Source organism: Coffea eugenioides, chromosome 1, assembly GCF_003713205.1.
Source record: "Coffea eugenioides isolate CCC68of chromosome 1, Ceug_1.0, whole genome shotgun sequence".
Classification (NCBI taxonomy): domain Eukaryota; kingdom Viridiplantae; phylum Streptophyta; class Magnoliopsida; order Gentianales; family Rubiaceae; genus Coffea; species Coffea eugenioides.
In genome coordinates, this window is record NC_040035.1 from 48,905,753 (window position 1) to 48,928,851 (window position 23,099).

The 23,099-nt window shown below is 37.9% G+C and overlaps 3 protein-coding genes across 3 annotated transcripts; 1 reads left to right on the plus strand and 2 right to left on the minus strand.

Moving 5' to 3' along the window:
* Positions 1-1,316: 1,316 nt before the first annotated feature.
* LOC113779627 lies at positions 1,317-4,382 on the minus strand. Its single transcript, XM_027325280.1, has 5 exons — positions 4,128-4,382; positions 3,884-3,999; positions 3,388-3,485; positions 2,228-2,409; positions 1,317-1,573 (listed from the first exon to the last, which is right to left on the minus strand). Exons 1-5 carry the CDS (start codon positions 4,321-4,323, stop codon positions 1,554-1,556), a joined length of 612 nt encoding a protein of 203 aa, XP_027181081.1. The 5' UTR covers positions 4,324-4,382; the 3' UTR covers positions 1,317-1,553.
* A 4,842-nt stretch (positions 4,383-9,224) lies between these two features.
* On the plus strand, positions 9,225-13,997 carry LOC113766039 (BTB/POZ domain-containing protein At5g48800). The gene is made up of 4 exons (XM_027310289.1): positions 9,225-9,517; positions 10,661-10,727; positions 11,429-12,601; positions 13,071-13,997. The coding sequence occupies exons 1-4, from the start codon at positions 9,453-9,455 to the stop codon at positions 13,587-13,589; spliced, it is 1,824 nt and encodes a 607-aa protein (XP_027166090.1). The 5' UTR covers positions 9,225-9,452; the 3' UTR covers positions 13,590-13,997.
* A 5,138-nt stretch (positions 13,998-19,135) lies between these two features.
* On the minus strand, positions 19,136-21,711 carry LOC113765128 (cytochrome b5). Its single transcript, XM_027309203.1, has 3 exons — positions 21,369-21,711; positions 19,954-20,020; positions 19,136-19,700 (listed from the first exon to the last, which is right to left on the minus strand). The coding sequence occupies exons 1-3, from the start codon at positions 21,453-21,455 to the stop codon at positions 19,447-19,449; spliced, it is 408 nt and encodes a 135-aa protein (XP_027165004.1). The 5' UTR covers positions 21,456-21,711; the 3' UTR covers positions 19,136-19,446.
* Between the last annotated feature and the right edge of the window lie 1,388 nt (positions 21,712-23,099).

Sequence of the window (23,099 nt, forward strand, 5' to 3'; positions counted from 1 at the left end):
AAATTTTTTTCCTTTTATAAGCTGAATAAGGTAACAGCAGAAACAAGGGTATTATTGGCAACTGATGAAGTCAACTAGCTACTTCTGACCCTACAATCACTTGAGGGGCGGGAAGAGAGATTTCCAAAATGTGGGGAGAGCTTAGTGATATTTCAAGAAACCTCAGGGGAGGTTTCTGATATTATCCCAGAAAAAAAATAATGCCCAGGTCGTTCGGGTCTTACATGCTCCACTGTGAATCCCCAAAAAAAAAAACTCCCAATTTTATGCTGCTCTGGGCAACCATCATTTCATGTAATGCGTTCCTAACCTTTGTGATGTCGGGTTCTACGGAAGCTGATTTTCGAGAAGTTAATAGTTAACTGCTTCCCCCAAAATGGGTGGAGGGTTTTGCTTCCACCGCCAAGATTTCAGTTGGCACTGCTCAGCTATTATACAAAAGTCTTCTTCTAGTTAACTGGCTTGTTTCCGATAGCTTGTACGTGAACTGCCGGCTGATTACCCCTTCTTGGATAGAAATATAAGTTGTACGGACTCCCTAAATCCTAAGTACCACATGCCTAATGGAGTACATGTCAAATTTCTACATGGTGAGTCCAAACCAATTTTCTCCACAACACATGAGAATTGGTCTGCCCGGTAACTTGTCCGTTCGTTGAATTGTGGATCATCTGAAACTTGGCGGTGCCCGGATAGAGAGGCAAGCAATGAATTGTTGGTCTGCGAGGAGACGTGAGCACTGCAGTCAATAAAAGCGCCCATTATACATACTGTACGAACCCATCAAGTGGGAGTAAGTATTCTTCTTGTGTGTGTGGAAAATGTTATTCCGGTGCAACACCAGCCGTAATGATTTCAAGGAGACCCCATTCTTGACTTTGGTGGGACGCTCATATGACTAGGGTTACAGTCACGTCTCCTTGTCCCCAACTCCTAAAGAGCAATTCAGGGTTACGACTTGCTGCCATTATTCGAGTTACTCCCAAGTCCCGGCCACTGATTGATGCCAAACAACACAGTACGCACCTGAGATCCGTGCACTGAGAACAAACAAACCAACTGGCCAAAATCAAGCCAACCGTAATTGAAAGGCCTCTCAGAAATAAAAGCACAAGGCTCGCCAGTCTACCCATGTGATATATGACCGCTGACTGCTCATTCAGGGCTTTCCATGTCAGTCAAAATAATGAGGGGAAGGAAAACGGAGAAAGAAGGGGAGGGAGGGATCCAGATCTCGACGGTCATGCCCTCTTTCTCTTGCTTTTGCGGTTCCATTCGTTATTTGGATTCTTGTGTAACAATTTTTTCATGAAAGGTAAAGGTAAATATCAATGGCCACAAAATTAAAGCTGCAGTGATTACAACTGTAATAGTAATAGCAAGGGAAAGTACAGTTTTAGGAAGCTCTCCCATCTGCCGATGACCCTAATCTATCAAACTGAAGATTTGTTGCATTTTTAGATACAAAACAAGAAAAAGGAGGTGGATTGGCAGCATCATCTATAGAACTTGTCATCAGTAAAAAGCTATCACGGCTCCAGCAGGAGTAATGGTCAGTTGTTGAAAACCTTGTCTGCAAATTAAAGCATCTAACAAATGTTAAAAGAGTCTTGACCATGGAGTTGTAACAGAAAGTTCTGTAGTAAAATATGTTTTTGATAGTTCCTTGTTGTAACATAGGGCATTAGTCACATAATGTCTCCGAGAGACACAGGAGCCCTTCTGGATGCCTTACCCATCCAGATATACTATTTGATGCATTGCATCCTCCCTGTGTGGTTCAGTATTCTGTTACATACACATCTTACAGCAAACCATGCAAGCAGGACAGAAAAAATAAAAAAACAGAGGGCATGCCGGAATTTATGCCCAAGAAAGATTTCCTTTCAGCTTCAGTCCCAATTAATTACAATTTGCTAGAAACTGAGACTGGTCCGTTAGTATGTTCGTTGTTTTATACAAAACTCATCAGTGATGTCATACCTTATACACAAGCTTAAGTTCGATTATGCCATTTGATTCAATATTCATCACAGTGAAGACCTTAACCTTGTCATCTCTTTTGTCAGAAAGTACATAAATCGCAAAACGGGAGTGAATCAAATGATGCCCAACCAATCACACAAGTATCAAAAGATGGAGCAGACAGCCACATCCCCAATCCCAGTGGTAGGAGAAAAGAACAGTTTGTGCCACACCGAAACTTCAATAAGACATAAAGTATTACCTGTTTCAGAGTTGCTACTTTCTTTTAGGTAAGAATCACTTTTCAAAGAAGCACCAGACCCCAGAGGTAACGGTGGCTTTGCCTCTGACATTTCGACTTCATACGAACTAAACTTCACTTCAGCTTCATTCTCCAATCTCATTTGCTTAAGTTTTGCTAGTCGTATAGCGTGCAGTTCATACCTGATAATTAACATGATAAAACTTACAACATTTTTTCTCAAAAGAGAGGAAAAGGGGAAAGTATCGGCGTCACAGTAAGAAATATGAGTGGCGAGGAGTCGAATATTTTAACCTCAAATGGCTACTTTCTTCTGGTGGGGTTATTTTTTTCCCCCGGGGGTGGGCGGGGGGAAGGAAAGCAAAGAAAAAGATCATACACATAGATTTTGACAAAAACAGATAGGGGAGGTCTAGCTCCTACAGTCATATATAAATGGAAACAGAAGGGCAAAACAACAGTAAAGAATGCGGGCTACACAACTACAGAAAGTGATCAATGCAGTAAAAGTTTGAGCAGTGTTAGGTCTAATCACTCTAAAACTAAATATGATCCTATACAAACAGAACTCAGTTATGATGAAGTTAAAATGGATAATGAGGGTGGCAATTTTCAAATTAAGCAGCCTTCTTGATCAAATTGACCTCTTGCTTATATGGATTGTCCAAGAATCTTGGTGTCTTAAACTAGTTATTTTTCTAGCTTGAATTTATACTAAGACTGTTCAGGCAGATCCTAAGAAGCACAGCAAGCAAACTGTTCACTAGGTCTATCAGTCCACCTGCAAAATTCCGCCAATGATCTAGAGACTGGTATGGGTATTTGACATGAAAAGTAGATTACTGCTGAGACAGGACCAAGAAAAGCCATTTGCAGAATGAATTTTTACAACCCAAGAGAAGATCCAATGATGCTGAAGCAAGAGAATAAAAATAAAAAAAGAAGAAAAAGATAATTGAGAAATAAATTCCTTGTTTCTTAAAAAGCTGAGGTTGGATTCACATGCTTATTAGATAATGGGGCATAAAGGTGTTTCAAATATGAGCTGTTCATTCTAGCTCCCTTTTAGGCAGCCAGATGGGTACTTTGGATTGAAATGCAGGAGCATCGCATAAAAAACAAAGCTTGCAAAGTATCTTCTCTGAATGTAGAGAACTTACTCAGCAACGTAACTCCAAACTAGCTTAAAGTAGATTCTCCAAAATTCTTGCTCCTTCAAGATACCGGGGCATAACCTAAACCTGAGCTGTGACAGTTCCTGGAGGAGTGGACGAAGAATGACACTGTTGAGAAGCAGGGATAAGTGCAGATGATAATTGTTAGTATTGGTAAAATCTAATCGGAGAACTACTGGGAGTTTAATATAAGCTAGAACAAGATCATAAATTTAAGTTAATTAACACCAGAGTTCGGAAGAAGGCATGAAAAATTAAAGTTAGTACTGCTACACTGCTACCTACTAAAGAGAGCTTTTTTTTCATCAGCCAAGCTGTTTATTACACGTAAAATTTCTACGAAGTTTGTTCCCAGCAGATTAGTAAAAATATCCTGTTTATTTGGTTTAAGCACAAAAAGAGAAAAGAAAAGAAAACTTCTTGAAAAAGCTCATCCCGAACAAAAGTAGAAGCAGAGAGGGAGTGGGAGTAGAGCAAAGACCTTGACATTGGAAAGGATAAGCACAGCATGTCGTTCCTGCCAATCTGAAAGATCATCCCTGACATTTCCAGAGCCCCCATCATCGGCCGCCGCCCGGATTACTCCCTCTTCTACATCTGCCAAAAGCCCCGCGCCCGCCCAACCCACCCAACAATTTTAACTTCGGATTTCACCCTCATATACACTACCATCTATTCAATAGAGTGCCAATCAATAAAATTTAGAGTAAGACGGAGATAGATACCTGGGAGAGAGAAGTTCTTGAAAGTATCAATAGAGAATGATTTGACGAATTCGATTAATTGGTCGGTGATGCCGTAGAATCGTTCCTCGGTTTTTTGAGCACTATTTTTGTTGTTATCAGCGGTGGAGGTCGAAGTTGGCAGCGAAGACTTTTGCCTTCTCGATAGACTGCGCTTCAACCACGAGTATACTTCCATGGTTACCGGTGACCAAGGGCTGTAGTGTATTCTCCTCCCTGATCACCCCGCCACCGTCTCCTCCCAATAATTGGCTGCTGCCGCTGCACAATTCGATTACTTTAGTTACTGGGCCGGCAAAGGTGATTGGGTTATATGAAGAAGCCCACTTTCTCTCCATGAGCTGGGTTTTAATGACGGCTAAATCAGAATTGCACACAGGTCATTTGGGCCTGAGAGGCCCATTAGAACCGCCAGCTTGTGTGGGACCTAGGTCCAATTCCAATTTTGTAAGAAATATGGGAGAGAATGATAGAATGGGCCTAATATTTTCTGGTGCTTTTGGAGTACAGGAAGTGTACCCAAAAACAAGAAATGAATCAACAGATGAAACAAACGGCAATCAATTAATATCAGGAAGAATTATGATTACTAATTAGAGTAAATCTTATATATACTGACAGTGTATATACTATCACCGTTTGATTCATGACATGTGTGCAAAAGTTGAATTTCAACATAATTATCATTCATTCAACGCTAATAGTGTTTAGTGTAGGAAAGATTAATCTTACTAATTATTTGACTCTTTGTAGCTAATAACTTTGCTAGTAAAAACTTGTCTCAAAAGGGGCAAAAAAAACAAAAAAGGAATGCCTAACATATCAGAGTGCTGAATTGGTACAAGAAAATAATGATGGTGGCTCCACAAACAATGCAATCATGTCTAGTGACAAAGTCATGAATAGAAAGAGAAAAAGAGAGAGTTTTGAGTGAAAAAGAAAAAAGGTCGGAAGCAAACTCAAAGCCCCTCAAACACGGGTAATTAGTGTAGTAATCACTACCACTAGTCCTACATTTCATAGGATACCTTTCCCATTCCATGTCTCCAAATCACTCGTCCGCGGCGCGTGCCAATATTGATCATCGATTGTATTCTCATAATTGGTGTAGAATGCAAGATGTCGACTACGTATGGTTGCCTAGCTTGTAATAGCATTGAGCAGTTGGAATATTGTTTTCAGCCATTTACATAAAACGTTACTTGCTAGGTAGTCTGCATCATCCAACATCATATCAATGTCCATAATATATATATATATATTCTGTTCACTGATTAACATAGTACTGCTGGAAAGAAAATTTGGTATTCTCTCCTGAGAGTCAGTTACTAATTTGATGCTAGTTTGTGTGTAGTTGCAAACAAGATCATCAGAAATCACTTATGGGCACATTCTCAGAGTTCAAAATGCCATTGATCGTTCCAGTTCCTCTCCTAAAGTAAACAGGTGAAAAATAGCCTTTCGACCTCTTTTACATTCTTCGGGAGACTCCCGGGCAAAATGGTTCATGTGCAAGCAAAAGTTTTGAGTATGTGCACTTGAAAGAAAAGGTTGAATAGGGTTTTTGCACTTGATTATTATCAGGATAAGAGTGAAGGTAATTAGTAGTATTAACTAGGAAATTAAACAGTTGGAATATAGAAATGGCATGCCTTGATCGGGTATGTATCGGTCTTTTTTTTTTTTTTTTTTCTGATACAGGAATATTTGGATTTTCGGCCCAACTAATTTCCTGCTGTTTGGGAGAATGCACCCCAATCCACTTCAAACACGTTAATAGCGGGACTCGAATACTGGTGGACATGTTTAAAGAGAAACAACCGCGCACCGGCCGAGTTAGCCGCTGTAGGTGGTATGTATTGGTCGTACTTGTAGAGATTTCCAACTTCCAATGCATCTTGGTTGACATATATGTATTGGAAAAATTCATGTTCCAGAGTTCCTAGGTGAAAAGCACTAGTGCCAGTGAAACCAAAAAGGCGGTACATGCCTACATGCCCTTTGAAGAATACACTGTTTCCTTCCATTCCTACTTGTTAAAACTAAAGTGGATCTTTCCATGCGCAAATCATTGACTGGCCTACACCCCATATAATTTGGCCAATGGTCAAGACGTGCATTTTGGATCATCTCTCATTCAATTATTGCGACGGTTCTAATGTCAATAACTATTGAGAGGCAAAATCATGAACCAAGTGAAGAAAATGCATATAAGTAACATTCATCAGCTAAAAATGACAACTCCGGAGCTCATATTTGACGAAAACCTAACAATCAAACCATTCACGATGACGACATGAATATTTTCTTGAATTATAAAATATATTCGTTGATGGGGATTGCAGGATCCATCGCTTTTCAAGAATGAAAGATTATACTACTTGAAAAATAAAATGGAGTTCAGTTAATAATAACATTTCATTTTCATCTGTAATCGAGATGTCACAAGTTCGAATCATCAAAAAATAATAAAAAATCATCATCGTGCTTAGCTAGAAGGAGTAATGGAATACTTACAATTTACAACAAACGTAAACCTAGCTCGTCCAAGAACAAAGATAATTTGAAGAGAAATAAAGGAATGAATGAAGGGATTGTTTGGCGATGTGTCAATTTAGAGAAGGGTCCTATCCTATGCTCCAAAATTTCTGCATCGCATCCCTTGAAATAGGGACTGGAACTTTGAGAGAGCATGCATGAAATCTTTTTGTTCTCACTCGCAAGAACGGAGCAGTGGCGGTGGCGGTAGCCAAACAAAATCATTGTCATACCAATAGTTATCTCGCACTAACATCAAAACCCCCACCCTCATAATTACCAGATTGGAACATATGGACCCCATTAAGACTGTGATCCAACCCTGACCCGCCATGGGTGGTGGGTGGATGGATGGATAATCATGTGCCCTTACTATGTATGACTCTTAAAACTGCTCAGCCGAAAATCAAATTGACCACCGTCACTGGCCTTTCCGTCCATGCTTTGTTCCTTTTCAAATTTTCCGTCTTTTTATTCCTGCATCATGAAAAGTGAATGGAATTTACGAAGGCCACCGGAAAAGCATCATGTCGCCATCTACACTTCATTCCTTTTTTTTTTTTTTTTTTTGTCAAAACCATCTTCACTTCATTCGTCTGATGGAGATCGGATTGATAGCATTCCCATCCCAGCTGAAACTTGTCGTGTCAAAGTTTCATGTCTTGTAGTAAAAAGTTCCCTACTTTCATTAAACAGTCTGCTAATACGTGCATTTTCTTCCTTTTTTCTGGACATTTTACAAGCACTACGTACCATCTAAGTGATAATACTCACTCTATATCTGTAGCAGGCTTTGTTTGCTTTCTAAGCTTTATTTTACAATATAGTAATTACTTGCTTCCGGCATGGAAAGCTTCTGCAGGTTTCACCCTTCCAACCCACCCACCAACAGGCTAGATCCTTGGTAAATAAACTACAACTAGATGCAAGAAATATAATGATTATATGCTGCCCTACTATAGCTAGATGTATAATAATATCATGTCTTGTCCGATTTGGTATCGGACAGTTTTCTTCTCGATCCACTGGATCCAGATATACTGTGAATTCATTCCTCGCCATGCCATCTGGTGTTTGCGGTTGTGTAATAAATATACTAATGTCGGAGCAGAAGAAAAGATCATAGCATGACAGTAGGTAGTATCAATAAAACTGCAAATGGTTTCTTCTTCTGCAAACAACACATCGAACGTACTTATTATTGTTTTTTACTGTACGTAATAAACAAAGAGTCTACTTTCTATAATCAAAACAATCCGGAATCAAAGGAGATAGCGCCTTTCCGGGGATTGTTTTGGACCAATACTATAGTATAGTAGTCCCAACAACGTTGACGCCACTGATTCTCTCTTTCATATTTTTTGAGCGAGTGCATGCATGATGCCAAAATTTAATCTTTCCTTCTCTCCCGAATGAGTAATGAGTGTGTGCATATGTTTGGGGTCACAACAGCTCATAAGCTTAGGCAACCTCAGGACTCAAAAAAGAGTAGAAAGGGAACTCATGGGATCAGGTGCCCCCAGGTGGCAGATAGATAGTTCGCTGGTTGGTTCTCTGAATCTTTATCTGGAGGTTATTATTTTGATTCCCACCTAGTTACCGTATGATACATTTTTGGAGATTAAGAAAAAATTAAGTTGTTTTTATTAAAATTAAGTAGAGAGAATTGAAAAAAATTCCAACTAGAGATGCCCTTGATCCAAACTCATGAGGCTCGAGAGGCTGCATCCAATTTTTGGATGACAATTTAAAAGATTATTTGGATGTATAAAAGTATATTAATTAAAGTACGAAAAAGTCGATAGAAAATCTTGCATGATCAACTCCGGTGACGCCCCTGGAACTGGGCTAACGGGAAAAAGGAAGAAAGTGCTTGTAATTTGCTTTTGAAAAGGATAATCAAGACGACTCATTCAAATGATCACACATAATAACCAGTAAACTTGAACGCAAAAGTACTTGGAAAAAGAACGAATAAGCTCAAGACATGAAAATAAATGGAGGATTGCGAAATCCGTAAAGGTGCCTGTCAAGAATAGACACCCGCCATCCCCCACGCCCCCCGCCCCCCGCCCCAAACAAAAAAAAAAAAAAAAAAACCAATAAAAGGTATCCGAATATTTTACTCCGAACAGAGGTAGAAAAAAGGGGGAGAAAGGAGTTGCATTGATTGTTGGTGGGATAAGAAGACTCTGTAGGCTTAGTTGAGGGGGACAACCGGACAAGGAGTAAAATATGTCAGAAAACAGAATAACGGCCTTTCTTCCCGCTTCTTTTCTGCTTTCCTTTGCTTTGCCTCCTCCTTTCTTCAGGCAAAGGGCATATTGTTCTTGACTTTCTTTCATGAATGAAACACCCCTCCCCGGGCCCTTGCTTCCTTTTCGCCTTTTTATCTGCGTGGATAAAAGAATAATACACTCTACTATAAAACAAACCCACTATCTTCGTACTACTTATTGACTGTAGAAACGGTCCATTCCTTTTTAAGATTTTGTTGATTTATTTGTTTAAGCATTATTTTTCATGGACATGAGTGTGGGCCCATTTCTTTGGAGGATTGCAATCTTGTATGATCTTTGAATGCTAGCTGTTTGACAAAATGGCCAAAAGACACTATCAACAGCAACATCTCCACCTGGGTTTCTGTCTCGCTCTCTCTCCGTCTCACTTAGCTTCTTTAACCCCACTTTTTTCGAGTCTTAAACTTAGTTTATTGCTTCTCAAATTTTCTCATTTTTCTTTCTGCTCTGGGTTGGCCACTCCCTGGCAATGGACAAACACCATCAGCAGCTGCCACTGGCCAAATGCTCGCGGCAGCAGCGATGCAGCGAATGGTTAGTCTTTGGTCCCCTGTTTTTGCGTTTATGTAGCCGGACTTTTCTTCACCAAGTGCCTCCTTGATTCAACAGTTCGGTCTTTGTTCTTTGTGCTAAAAATCCTAACTTGAACATTTATGGCTTTCAGTTTCTATTTCAATGTTTCCTTTGCCGCAACCAGGCTGAAGGGATGGGAGTTTGCTTTTTTAAATAGTGCTGGGATATCTGAAGCTGTGCAATTCTTTTAAGTGGGATGTTTAGAGTTCCATGAAGTCACCATGAAACTTGACAGTTACTCTTCTTTCTTCTTGTAGACAACAACTTTAAACTGTTTTAACTGTGAATGTAATTACCCTGAACTTCTTCTTGCTCTGGTGACCTTACATGATATCACCTATGGCAGCTGATAAATCTTGTTGATGAACCTCACATATCCTATATCAGTCTCGGTTCCATTGACGTATGCATTTGTTATGCTACTTTATGTAATAAAGAATATGGCTGGAGGCCCATTGCCGATATAGGATATGTTTTATGTTTCTGATCCTATGTCAGTCAGTTATTCAAGTCTTCCATCACCCCGGGTTCTCCCACCTAGAGGTATGCTCCAGAGATGGTTCCTTTTGCAGCTGGAGGCTGGAGGTTGCATCTTCTTTGATGCCAGGACCCCAAGATATCACCTACTGTTATTTATTTCTTTTAGCTGATGAAAGAATGGAACAGATTCAAAAGAAAAATAGTTAGGCATATGTGACGTTTTCATGAAATAGGCGTATGGATGTATAGTACATTAGGCCTTATGCAATTTTGCAACCTTGTATTAGGCCATAAATAGCAGAGTCGTCCTTCTCCAGGCGTTAGCTTTATTTATACAAGTAGTGCTGTGACAGCACTCCGAAACAATTAAACTGTTCCAAAATATGTGATGTACCCAAGGCCTAGGAGTTGAGTTTTAAACTTAACATATTGATGCCCCGTTATTGTTTTTCAAAAAAGTTTTCATGTTTTTATTTAACTAAGTGTCATTTCTTTGCACTTTGATGTTCCAATTTATAGCTAAGAAACAAGAAATTAGTTGCTCTAGTTCTGATTTGCATGTTGAGTGTTCGTCACAATTTTGAACCTTGTATATGGTGATCAGCTATCTTATATCTCTTACAGGGTATTTCGAGATGTTCCAAGTGACATAACAATAGAAGTAGATGGTGGAACATTCTCACTGCACAAGGCAAGATTCTACATCTTGTTTCTGTTTCTAATACTTAATAGTAGTCGCTCACTAATTAGATTCTTCAACTGCTTTGCAAAATTAAGAGTTTTCCTCACCTTAAAGTAACTCCTGTTTAAATTTCATTTGACGTTGCTCCTTAACTTGAGAAACAAGATGAATGGCCCACATATGCCAAGCAGGTAACAAAAAATCGGTAATTACTCTCCTCTCCGTGTGGGAGGATGTCATTCTTTTGGAAACTTTTTATTAGTTCATATTAAACTAGATTCCATGTATGCTTATTCTACATCAAGAAAATTGTGTAAATTAGGTGACTAGATTCAATATTTAGAGCCTAAAATTGCCTTCTTTTCAGTTCTCCAAGACAAAATGCAGCGTGAATTCTGCTGTAGACTGAGCTTTATCTTATTCTCAGATAATGAATCCAAATTTACGGCATCCTTGATCATGGTAAAGAAAGTAATTAACTTGAAACCAAGACAAAATTAGCAGCAATAGTAGCCACAGAAAACTTTTATAAAGCTCAATATGAATTAATCATTTGACAGGGGCTGGTTTTGCTACTTTAAAATTTGCTAATGTATTAAATGTCAAAAATCAATTTTCGCCCTGTACTTTCATGATATACTTGTGGATTTTTTACAGAATTGCCACCTATGATTCAGTAGAAGTTACTTATGCCTAATAACTTGGTGCAGTTTCCTCTGGTGTCACGAAGTGGGCGAATCCGTAAATTAGTTGCAGAACACCGGGATTCTGATATATCGAGAGTGGAGCTTCTTAGCCTGCCAGGCGGTTCAGAGTCCTTTGAGCTGGCTGCCAAGTTCTGCTACGGTGTCAACTTTGAGATTACTGCAGCAAATGTTGCCCAGTTATGTTGCATCTCTGACTACCTTGAAATGACTGAGGAATTTTCGAAGAATAATCTTGGTACACGAGCTGGAGAATATCTTGAGAGTGTTGTCTGCAAGAACCTTGAAATGTGTGTTGAAGTCCTGCAGCAATGTGAAAACTTGCTTCCGTTGGCTGATGAATTGAAAATTGTAAGTCGGTGCATTGATGCAATAGCCTCAAAAGCTTGTGTGGAACAAATAGCTTCAAGTTTCTCACGCTTAGAGTACAGTAGCTCAGGAAGACTTCATATGAGCCGGCAGGCCAAGTGTGAAGGAGACTGGTGGATAGAAGATCTTTCCATTCTCCGGATTGATTTGTATCAAAGAGTCATAACAGCAATGAAATGTCGTGGTGTCAGACCTGAAAGCATTGGGGCGTCACTTGTAAATTATGCTCAGAAGGAGTTGACGAAGAAATGTAGCTTATGGAATCCATCTAACCAGCAAAAAGTTGACTTGGTTTCTGGTTTGAATGGGCATGAAAGGCTTGTGGTTGAGGCAATAGTTAGCCTTCTTCCTATTGAGAAATTTGCAGTTCCTATAACTTTCCTTTTTGGGTTGTTGCGAAGTGCTGTGATGCTTGATTGTACTGTAGCTTGCCGGCTAGATCTTGAGAGGCGAATAGGATCTCAATTAGACATAGCTACTCTAGATGATCTTTTAATTCCATCTTTTCGCCATGCCAATGATACATTATTTGATGTTGATACAGTGCATAGAATCTTGGTGAATTTTTCTCAGCAAGATGACAGTGAGGAAGATATGGAAGATGGATCTGTATTTGATTCTGATAGTCCTCCTTCCCCTTCCCAAAGTGCAATGTTCAAGGTATCAAAGTTAGTGGACAATTACCTGGCTGAAATTGCACCCGACGCAAATCTCAAACTCAATAAATTCATAGCAGTTGCAGATTCTTTACCAGCTCATGCACGCACTATTCATGATGGTTTGTATCGAGCAACTGATGTTTACCTCAAAGTAAGCTGTGCCTCCCTTTCATGGTTATTTACTCTCCTCATGTATGGTAATGGTCAAATCTGAAATGTAGATAATATATTGAAGGTAATTCATGAATGCGAACCAAACAGATAGAAGAGAATAACTACTCTATGATGCCTTCTTTTTCTAAATATGATTTTGTCTTTGTCACGTTTCCCATTTTACTCAATGTTCTGATCACTAAACGAAATAGAAATGAATAAATTCTTCTATAACTCTTTGTTAGGTACTTTCTCCTGTAATGTAGTTTGAATGTTTTAACTTGGAAGCTCCGAAGAGGCCAAGGTTTTCTTTCTTTCTTTTCTTTTTATAAAGAAAAGAAAAAGTCAATTTATCACAAGAAGCAATAAAATTTATCATTCTTGATCAGAGTACATAAAATTGACTGGGTTTTAATTGCTTCAGTAGTGAGCATAGACATCCAGCTGATCACTTTTGGATATTTCAGGCTCACCAAAGTTTATCAGATCCAGACAGGAGGAAGCTCTGCAAACTGATAGATTTTCAAAAACTCTCACAAGAAGCTGGTGCCCATGCTGCACAAAATGAACGCCTTCCCCTCCAATCAATCGTCCAAGTGCTTTATTTCGAACAGTTAAGGCTCCGAAATGCCTTATTTTGCTCCTATCCTGATGATGACCACAAGCCATTGCACCAATCATGGAGGATTAGCAGTGGTGCTCTAAGTGCTGCAATGTCTCCTCGAGATAATTATGCATCACTCAGGCGAGAGAACAGGGAACTTAAACTTGAACTGGCTCGGTTGCGGATGAGATTGAATGATTTGGAGAAAGAACATGTTTGTATGAAGAAAAGTATGGAAAGGTCTAATTCTCGCAAGTTCATGAGTTCTTTTTCGAAGAAGATGGGGAAATTGAACTTCTTTGGCCATAGTTCTTCAAAGGAGTCAAGTTCTCCATCAAAACAGTCACAAAGAACTGACTCCAAGCTAACAGAGAGAACATGAAATGCCATGTTTTAGGTAAATCATACGGTCCCTTGTTTTGTTTATATTTGATTTTCTATTTTCCTTTCACTTATTTTCTTAGTATGTCAAGCATGTTCTTTAATTTTGAGTTATCCTCTTTTTACCATTTTTCCTATTGTTTTTCTTCTCCCACCTTGTATATGAGCTATGGGATACAGTTTAACAAGACAAAACAGTTTGTTCCAAAGTCTTGAGGTTTGAGTTCCGAGGAATTTTGACTTCCATATGATCTTTATGAAACTTACTAATGTAAATGCGTGAACTCTGCTCTCTTGATGTTATTTTGGTATATCTTTTTAAACCTTTTTCATGGAAAAGTTTTGCTTGTAACTCAGTTAATATGAATAGGTTGCTTCTCAGATCGTTCTTCTTCTCCTTTGGATTTAACTGGGCACTCAATTATTCTTCTGAGCCTTTGGCACTAATGCAATTAGTTTGAATTGAACTGGGCCCTTGATTATGCTTGTTCAAGATGCTCATCCTAAAATGCTGCACTGATTAGACTACTCTGTTTATTTACTTCAATTTTCTGTTAAGGCATTTCCTTCTGAAACTGTGCTGTCTTCATATGCTTGGATTCCTGGATTGTTGTGTTCTTTTTTTATTAAACTGATATATCCATGTTTTGATCTGGCATTCAAATATGTTCTCTTGAAATGTCAAATTAAATATTGGTATTCCAAGACTTTAATCCAATAACTTTGTCATTCTTTTCCCAACAAACGCTCTCCAGTGAGAAAGTACAAATGATTGCTATAGTTACAAGTTGTTCTGTCTGTTAGCAGAAGTTAATTGTAACTGATAGAAAATATAAATTGTGATTGTCATTTCAGAAAGAGATGTTGATTGTAAATTTAATGAACAACTTCAAGTCTCAGAAGTTTTGGGGTGCAGACATGTAAAATTAAAAATTGAGAGTTTTAGTTTGCACATATTGCTTATTAAAAAAGGTTATTTGCATCTTTCATGCAATATGTTTTTGTATTTTCTAGAGGAGAGGGTCTAGGAATTCCATGGCCAAAAATCTTTTCATGTTGAACAGCCTTTCAATAGGCAAAAAAGGGAAAAAGAGACTCCAATATGCCACATTTATTGTCCCTCAATTTAAACAATGAAGCATTTGGAAATACATGAAAATGTGAAATTCCTGCACTTTGTAACTATTGAGGCATACAGGAGTAAACCAGACACAATGTTCAGCACTGGCCCAAAATCGTGACCAGAAATCTAGCTATTAAGTTAATAAGAGACTTTGATGTCTTACAATATCAGAAGGGGGTCTTATTAGGAAAAATGGCATCTTCCTTAATTGGTAAAATGGAACACAGCTTTGAAGTTTAAAGCCTTTAGTTGTACTGATTGCATGGCCACAGAGTTTGTTTAGGACTGGTCGACCCACTTGGACTCCCTGGAATAACAATTGGTGATGCAAAAGTCACCTTAAGATTGAGAAACTTTCGCTCACTGTCCTGCTTCTTGAAACAAGATTCCAGTTTAGCATGATCTTCCAAACTTCTGGTCTGCATAACACCATTCCTAACTGTAGGCACTGTTGAAGTGACATTATATCTCCTCACTATAGACAGTGTTGGAGCGACATTGTCATGGCCATGGTAATCACATCCTTTAGAATGAAAAGGTCTACAACTATCAACTGATGAATTAGGTGGAGATGCCTTGTAGGATCTGTTGGACGCTTTTCTGATATTATCAGTAATTTCAGTCCTTGCATCGATGTAGGATGTGTCACTGTGGTAGTCTTCAGAATCCTGGTCATGACTCTTTGTCCTGTCATTAAACACAGTCGGTAATCTTCTACAATAGCCTTGGTCATGTTTTACCTTAGAGGATCTGTAGGGCACTTTTCTGATCTTATCAGAAATTTCAGTCCATGCTTTGGCATAGGGCCTGTCCCTGCGGTAGCCTTCAGAATCTTGGTCGTGACTCTTTTTCCTGTAGTGAAGCATGGTTGGTAATCTTCTATGAAGGCCTCGGTCATGTTGTTGGTGTGTAGCAGTTATTCCTCCCCAGCACTTGGGTGGTGAAATACGGCTACTATGACTAACATGATGATGATTCTCTTTATACTGGTTTTCTCGTAAAGAAGGTTGTTGGCTTTGTTGTGCTCTAGCCTTGAGCAGATTATAAAGTGTGCGATTGGGCACGAGATAGAACACTTTTCCTGGAAGTAAAAGTGATTCAGGTCGAACAACAATATACGGAAACTTGAAAACATCAGGCCGCGCAATGCAGTGCCTGGGGTACTTGCTCAATATCTCAGCTGCAGTTATAGGTTCCCTGTGAATCTCGACATGCCTGCCTGGATGCACCAACTTTAGCACACCTCTCTCTTTTGTTGAAACTCCCATTTTCAGTTCTCCCTGGCCTGTCTAGACTTATTTACCAGGGGGAAGGGAACATATAGCTGCCAATAGTCTTCTCATAATCTCTTTCCCTTAGCACTGGAGGCCAAAATTATGACGGGGAAATCAAAGATGGCATCTTTGGAGGACGTGGATCTCATTGTTCGGTTGACGTATTTTAAGTACCAAAGTGTGAATAGATAGGATAAGTATTAGATGGAATATTTGTGACGTTCCAAGTAATATCTACAGCCAAACAACAAAACGGAAGTGGCCTAAGCTCCTTGTTCTTAGCTCCTTCTAGACACTTGTTCTTAGATTTAGATGGATTCAAAAGCTGACAACTGGCTAGCTTACTAGATATCATCTATATGATTTGTTGATTTCAATCCCTCTCTGAGTGCTTTCAACTTGACTCTACTAGGTTCTTTAAGGTTAAACGCGGAAAATGGTAGTAAATGAGTCAGAAAAATCCACATAAACTATACCGAACCAAATAAAATGAAACAACGCAACAATATTGTGTACTAGAGGACAAGTTTGTAAGTTAAAAAGAGGAGATTAATTATGTCTTCTTTTCTGCTCAATATTGCCGCCAAAAAACCTTAATTTGGAACTGCATATTCATGAACATGAACCGCATACATCTATGTCCATGATCAGAAGCCCAAAGGGTTTGCAATGGCTGCCCTCTTCAGTAGCCTGTGCAAAAATGAACCCTGATTAGGTCGAGGAAGAAATGATCAACAAGCACAATGGTTGTCAAACTGAAATTAAACCCAAATTTCAATACTTCAGCTGACGTCGAATTGGGAATTTTGTCATGAATTGAGCCTTTCTATTGTAGCAGTATCATGTAGGTTGAAGTTGGATCCTTAACTCAAAACTTCTCTGTTCTACTGAATTGTGTCTTCAATTCAAATTCTCTTTTTTTTTTTTTTTTTTTTAATTTTCTGCACGACTATTTACCCAAATAGACGAAACATCAACACCAAATTTCAAAGCGAATAGTTTGGGCCTTGGGATTAATTTTGTCCGCGGAAGAGAGGAAAAATGAAGGAGATTATAAAATGGGGCATCTTCCTCTTTATCTTTATCACTCAATTCTAATCATATTTTATATCTTTTTCCTTACCCAAAAGTAATGCGGGTTTGAAGTTCCTGACTACTATGCCTTAAGCACAAGTCTTAATGCCTGTGGTACAAAACGACTAGTACTTTCTAGTTTTGAAATGTGACGGGGCATGGCAGAATTTCTCGGATAGATGAAGCATAACATAACCACAGCCGTGACAGTTACTCGACTCTGTTATTTAACTGTCTGAAGCCTGAAGGCAACTCAGAGCACACTCACATAATTGGAACAAGAACAAACCATCCAAAAAAAGAGCGGCAAAACCAAATGGCAACTAGTTGAAAGAAAAAAAAAAAAAAGAAAATATTTCAATGGCGACAAGAGCAAACGTGATTGTTTGATGAGAAATCAAACAATTAACGTGTTTTCTACTTTTGATGGTTGTGGCATATACGTAGAATGGGGGTTTCGAAACAATTCGAGGAATATGTTGAGGGCCTAATCTGGATTTCCTTTTTTTTTCAAATAGCCTTTTTGGTAATTTGAGGGCTGGTGGGAAATAACTGTGTCTGTAATAGAGAGTTCAGAGAACCAAAAATGTGCCTTTTGAAGATCAGAGTATCTATGCAACACATCTGTATGTATATTATAAGGGCAAATTATTCCAAAAATAACTCCACAATCAGCACATAGTTATTTTAATCAGAAGGAAGTTATCTGTTTAGTTATCTACTAACCACAATTTCCTCGCACAACCCCTAACTCCCTCGTATTTTCCTTCACTTTTATCATCTTTTTATATGCATTCACATTATAATGATGAAATTCGATCCATAAAGCTCTTAAAAAAAAAGACTTTTTAAACGGATAATTTTGACAAATATATATATATATATATATATATATATATTTTGTTAATTGCACACACGTTAAAGTGTGCCTCAAGCAGTAGTTAGCATGGTCTTGGAAGACATCGTCAATCTCAAGAAATGTTTTCACCAATGTCTGTGCATCTCCTTTACTAGAATAGATCACAGCTTCGTCACTCAACCGTAAATTGGCAAAGTTTGGCTTGAAGCTCGTGTAATGCAGCTAGGGCTGTCAATGGGCCGGGTCCGGGCCGGAATTCATTATTCCGGACCCGGACTCGAATTACTATACCGGACCCGGATCCGACCCATTTACCCAACGGGTCTTTTATTCTAACTGTCCTCAAGATCGCCAGGCATCCACATCACCAATGATTTTGCGTGTTCATGGTAAATATACAGTTTCTTATATCGTCATACTCATCTTACATACACACTTTTTGACTGCACTATCTTGTTAAATCAACTATAGATACAATACAATACAATTGTATTACAATTGTTCGATTACAATACAATTGTATTACATTCTATTGATGCTATTTATAGACAACTTAGCAATTTTATAGATTAGTAATTTATTTTATTTTATAGATTACCAATTACTACATGTACCAAAATATATTTATATAGGGATTACTTCATTAACTATGGGTGCTAATAACAATTCAATTGGTGCGTATTTTTCATTTGATTACAACACAATTGTATTAAATTCTATTGATGCTATTCTATATTAACTATTGTATTTTTTTGTTAACAATTCTCATACAATGATAAAAAAAATTCTCATACAACCGAAAAAAGACGGTTCTTGAATGATATATAAATTCTATTATATTTCAAACTATTGTTAAACAGATATTATATTTTAATTTTATTGGTAAAATTTTTTCACCTTTATTTGTTCACCATTTTATTTTTTTTCCAATAATGTCAGCACCGTGCATAGCACGGGTATTCCCACTAGTAGTATAGTATAAACCGAACCCAAAATGAGTTGCAGTAGTAGTATTTACCCACAACCATCATAATCAAGAACAATTCATTCATTATTGCTGTATTTCCCTATTTCCCATTATTGCTGTATTTCCCTATTTCCTGCCGGCTCTAGCAAAACATAAATCTCTTTATGACTCGATTTAACGCGTGCTAGACAAGAAAGCTGACCCGATGGCCCAAGGTAAAAAATGGACGGGACAGAATTCAGACCAAGGCTAACAAACAAAATTGGTTTGTGATGACCAGAAAACTACGGAACATGCACGTTAACAGAAAATGAACTGTTTCTGAAGGCTAAGTTACGGAGATCAGAACAAGCTCGATCAACTCAGATGCAACACATATCAAAGAAACTAACACCAAAACCGATGTGTTCGATGGCAAGGAAGGTGAAACATTGTACTTCCTCCCCTTAAATTTAACAGATTGAATAGGTTTAGATTTCCAAGATGAAGACGAAGGGGGCTGTGGAATCCTCTCACGATCAGAGTCTTATTATGGATGATGTTCTAATACAACATTAGCTTTCAAGCTGATGATTTGGTATAGAAACGGATGCCAACAGCCACCCCCAATATGATCAAAGGAACCAAGAACTGGAGGAGCTTGATGACGAACTCCGATGTCTTGTCCTGGTTGTAGTGAGGCTGGTTGGGCGGGGTGTACTTGGTTCTGGAAGGGATGGTTGATGTATCAATCTCACCTACACACATCTCATCCATCATTGCTCTTGCACTGGTGCTGTGGCCCACATCCTCAAAATCATCCGTTGCATCCTTCCCTGCAGACGAGCAAGCATCACAGAGATGAACAAATACCTAAACTAACAACGTGTGCTTCCGGAATGAGAAAGGTCAGTCAAACTGGTACAGCAAACCACGGATTAGCACACAACCAATCCACATTCAAAAGCCAAACAGATTATCAATGAGGATAAGAAAAATGAAACAAACAGGCATGCTATTTTATTACTTTGGATGCCTGTAACTTAATCAACACAAGTAATGCGAGCATTGTGCTAAACAAAGTCGCACCTGTTGCAGATAACAAAACCTCATCACCTCCAGGATGGTCTTCCAAGAATTTTGTCACATCATATACCTGTTGAAACATTGTAAAAGCAAGTATAAATAACGACTCGATTGGAGCAAAGATGATAACATACAGAGCAACAGTCTGAGGAAAGTGTTTCACCTTATTGCCCTTAACCTCAATGGATTCTATCTATTCAGTCCTACAAAGAACTTTAACACTAGTGTTTATCCACCTATAATTGGGCCGGGGAAGGGGGGGGGGTTGCACGACAGAAATTGGCATGAAGAAACTGGGCTTGTTTTTTGAATGATGGTGATGGTTCCAATATATTAATCACATACATAGAATTTACTTATACATTGAATCTTTTCCACTGAGTCGATAGTGTGTTCTATAGTCGGCTCTTATTCTGGACTACACGTCATATACTGCAGTTCACGACCATTTTGTTAGTCTCCATTGATCTTTTTGGAACGCAATTAACAAATAAACAAAAGCCTATCCACAAATAGTAACCGGCAGATGCTCAATCAAGCTGCCATTTAAATGAAAGTACTAAGAGGTAAAATTGTAGGAGATGAAGATAAAAAATCCCATCAGTTTGATGTCAATCTTGCAACATGTGAGGGGAGCTTACAAACTTGCTTATCCAGCACCATCTTCCAAATCTGTTTCCACATTCTTGACCACTTATTTTCTCGGATTGAGAGGATGTTTTATTCATTTTCATAACGTCATCAACTATAAAACAAAATAACTTTTTCTGATAAACATATAATGCACAATCTCATGCTAGTAAAATCGAGGAATCCGATAGAATTTCGTCCTGAAAGTCTGTGAGTTGCAAAGGAGAATATTTCTCCACAAACATTGAGAGATCAATCCTCTCCAGTCTTGACACAGTCAAGATAATACAATATGATTATTATCCCAAAACTATTAAAGATAAAGATTAAGTATCAATCCTCTTGACACAATCATGAACTGTGATCCCTCCTGGGGCAACAGCAAAGAGACAAAGAAAACACAAAGATCTGGTAACGTATTTCAGTCATGCGTCATTAGTTACCTTAAAGGCAATCTTACGTGCATCAACACGCAAGGATGACGCAATGGGAATTTTAATCTATACAACGTCATGTTGCATGAAACCAGACTGGTCACGGCAACGTTTGTCAAATAAACGCACAAGAAGGGCCAAGGCAAACAGAGAACAGAGAGATAATCTACATGCCAATCTAAAGATCAAATTAATTATAACAACCCAGTTCATATACTTAAAATGTCAAACATGACCCAAAAAAAAAAAACAGTAAAGATTACATCTTTGACAGATCTATACACAAATTAGTATCAATTTAGACTGACTAACATAATTCCATTAATTATGAGGATGGGTTTTGAGTAATATCACCTTGCCACCAATGACGAGCCAACAGTCCTTGGAATGGTTGTGCTCAGAAACTTGAGACAGGGTGAAGGCCTTTGTTTCGCTACCCATCTGGTAATATTTTGCTGCTCCAGAAGACTTTTTTTTTTGGGCTCTTGCAGGCCTCTGAATGGGCTCCAAGAATCAGAAAGGAGAGAGCGATTTGGGAGCAAAATGAGGAGGAGGAGGATGAAGGAGTGTGGCGTCGAGAGGAGAATTCAGAGAAGTGAGAAGATGAGGGTTGGTGAATGGTGAGTCAAATTAGTAGAGCACTAATTAGAAAGGTTAGATGTAAGTGGATGCGGGGTTGGTAAAGGAAGACGGACGGGAGGGATGGGCTGTTCCTGTCAAAGCGTCTATCGTCAACCAACATAACAATTTCTAGGGATGTAGTATTTGGTAATCTTGGTGGGCCAAATGCCATTTTTTCCAAAACAAAAAAAAAAATTGGGTTTTTTGTGAATATATTTACCAACCCAAAACTTCAAAATAGCAAATCCAAACGAGCTAATATTTTAGTAGGAGGCGACCCTATAAAATCACCAAAATGGCTCGCACTTGAATAGATTCGCTTTTTAAAGATTCAATATTTCACCAAAAGATATGCAACAATGTGAACCATTAAAATTTTGAAGACGGATTTATCCAAGGTTTGGCTAAAGGTACTTTTAATGTTTCCATGTATTCAACTTTGGGTCCCTTTAGTGTTATCTAATTGAGCTTTGGTCCTCTTCTTGTGATCATATGTTGAATGCATGTTTAGTTGTTTGTCAAACCAAATCCTTTCTTCTTTTTTTTTTCTTTTTTTAAGCTCAATTTTTGTTGAGCTTTTCTTTCTTTGCAGAGTTGAAGGAGGTAGAAAAGATGATGCGATAGGAAAATATAAAGAAATGTAGCTTAAACAAAGAAAAAACTTGAATAAAATTCTATCACGTGTGAGTTTTATTCATTGACTGAAATTTTAGTATTTGACACTTAAATGAAATTTAAATTTAAAGAGTGGATCATCTTACAAATGTCGGCTCCGTTTGGATTTGAGAGTTTTTCAAAAACTTGTTTTTCATCTACAATGCTACAGTAAAAATTTTACAAAAATAATTTCAAAAACACCATATCCAAACAAATATTTTAAAAACAACTCCAAATATACAAAAAATGTATTTATATATAAATATTATATACAAAAATATATATTTTGTTTAATAAATATTTAAATATATAAATATTAAAAAACAAAATTGAAATAAAAATATTATATATATAAATAAATAAACATTAATATATAGAAACAGAGCCAGTATATATTTAAAAAGAATCTCAACAAAATTCTAAATTATAAAAATATTCAAAAATATATTTTAAAAATACCTCTAAAAACAATCCAAAAACATCTACAGTAAAAGTTTTTCATATACAAAGCTATAGTAAAATTTTTAAAAAATACCTCCAAAAACAGTTAATCAAAGTGGAATGGTCATTGTACAGAAGTATGAACCAAACGGCAGCATTAAGATAAAGCAAAATACGTGTATTTAGCTGTATTATATAGAAACATCTTAATTTGCTTGGGAAACCTCTTACAACATGCGGGTACAAATTCCGATAACCAAACACATACATTCATTTTATGAATACGTTGTTACCTGTGCATAGAAACGTAGTGGGGGACCTAATTCCTGTAATAAAAGCATCCAATTCAATAGTGGGGGACCTAAT

Bases quoted from the DNA above. Each gene is read 5' to 3' on its own strand.
- LOC113765128 (XM_027309203.1), bottom strand. From the start codon at position 21,455: ATGGGTAGCGAAACAAAGGCCTTCACCCTGTCTCAAGTTTCTGAGCAC. The intron at 20,021-21,368 runs GTGATATTACTC...ATGTTTCAACAG, and splicing joins GGCTCGTCATTGGTGGCAAG to GTATATGATGTGACAAAATT. The intron at 19,701-19,953 runs GTGCGACTTTGT...GCTCGTCTGCAG, and splicing joins GGTTTTGTTATCTGCAACAG to GGAAGGATGCAACGGATGAT.
- LOC113779627 (XM_027325280.1), bottom strand. From the start codon at position 4,323: ATGGAAGTATACTCGTGGTTGAAGCGCAGTCTATCGAGAAGGCAAAAG. The intron at 3,486-3,883 runs GTCTTTGCTCTA...CCACTCCTCCAG, and splicing joins TTATCCTTTCCAATGTCAAG to GAACTGTCACAGCTCAGGTT. The intron at 1,574-2,227 runs GTAATACTTTAT...TTTAATTTGCAG, and splicing joins AAGTAGCAACTCTGAAACAG to ACAAGGTTTTCAACAACTGA.
- LOC113766039 (XM_027310289.1), top strand. From the start codon at position 9,453: ATGGACAAACACCATCAGCAGCTGCCACTGGCCAAATGCTCGCGGCAG. The intron at 9,518-10,660 runs GTTAGTCTTTGG...TATCTCTTACAG, and splicing joins CAGCAGCGATGCAGCGAATG to GGTATTTCGAGATGTTCCAA. The intron at 10,728-11,428 runs GCAAGATTCTAC...AACTTGGTGCAG, and splicing joins GAACATTCTCACTGCACAAG to TTTCCTCTGGTGTCACGAAG.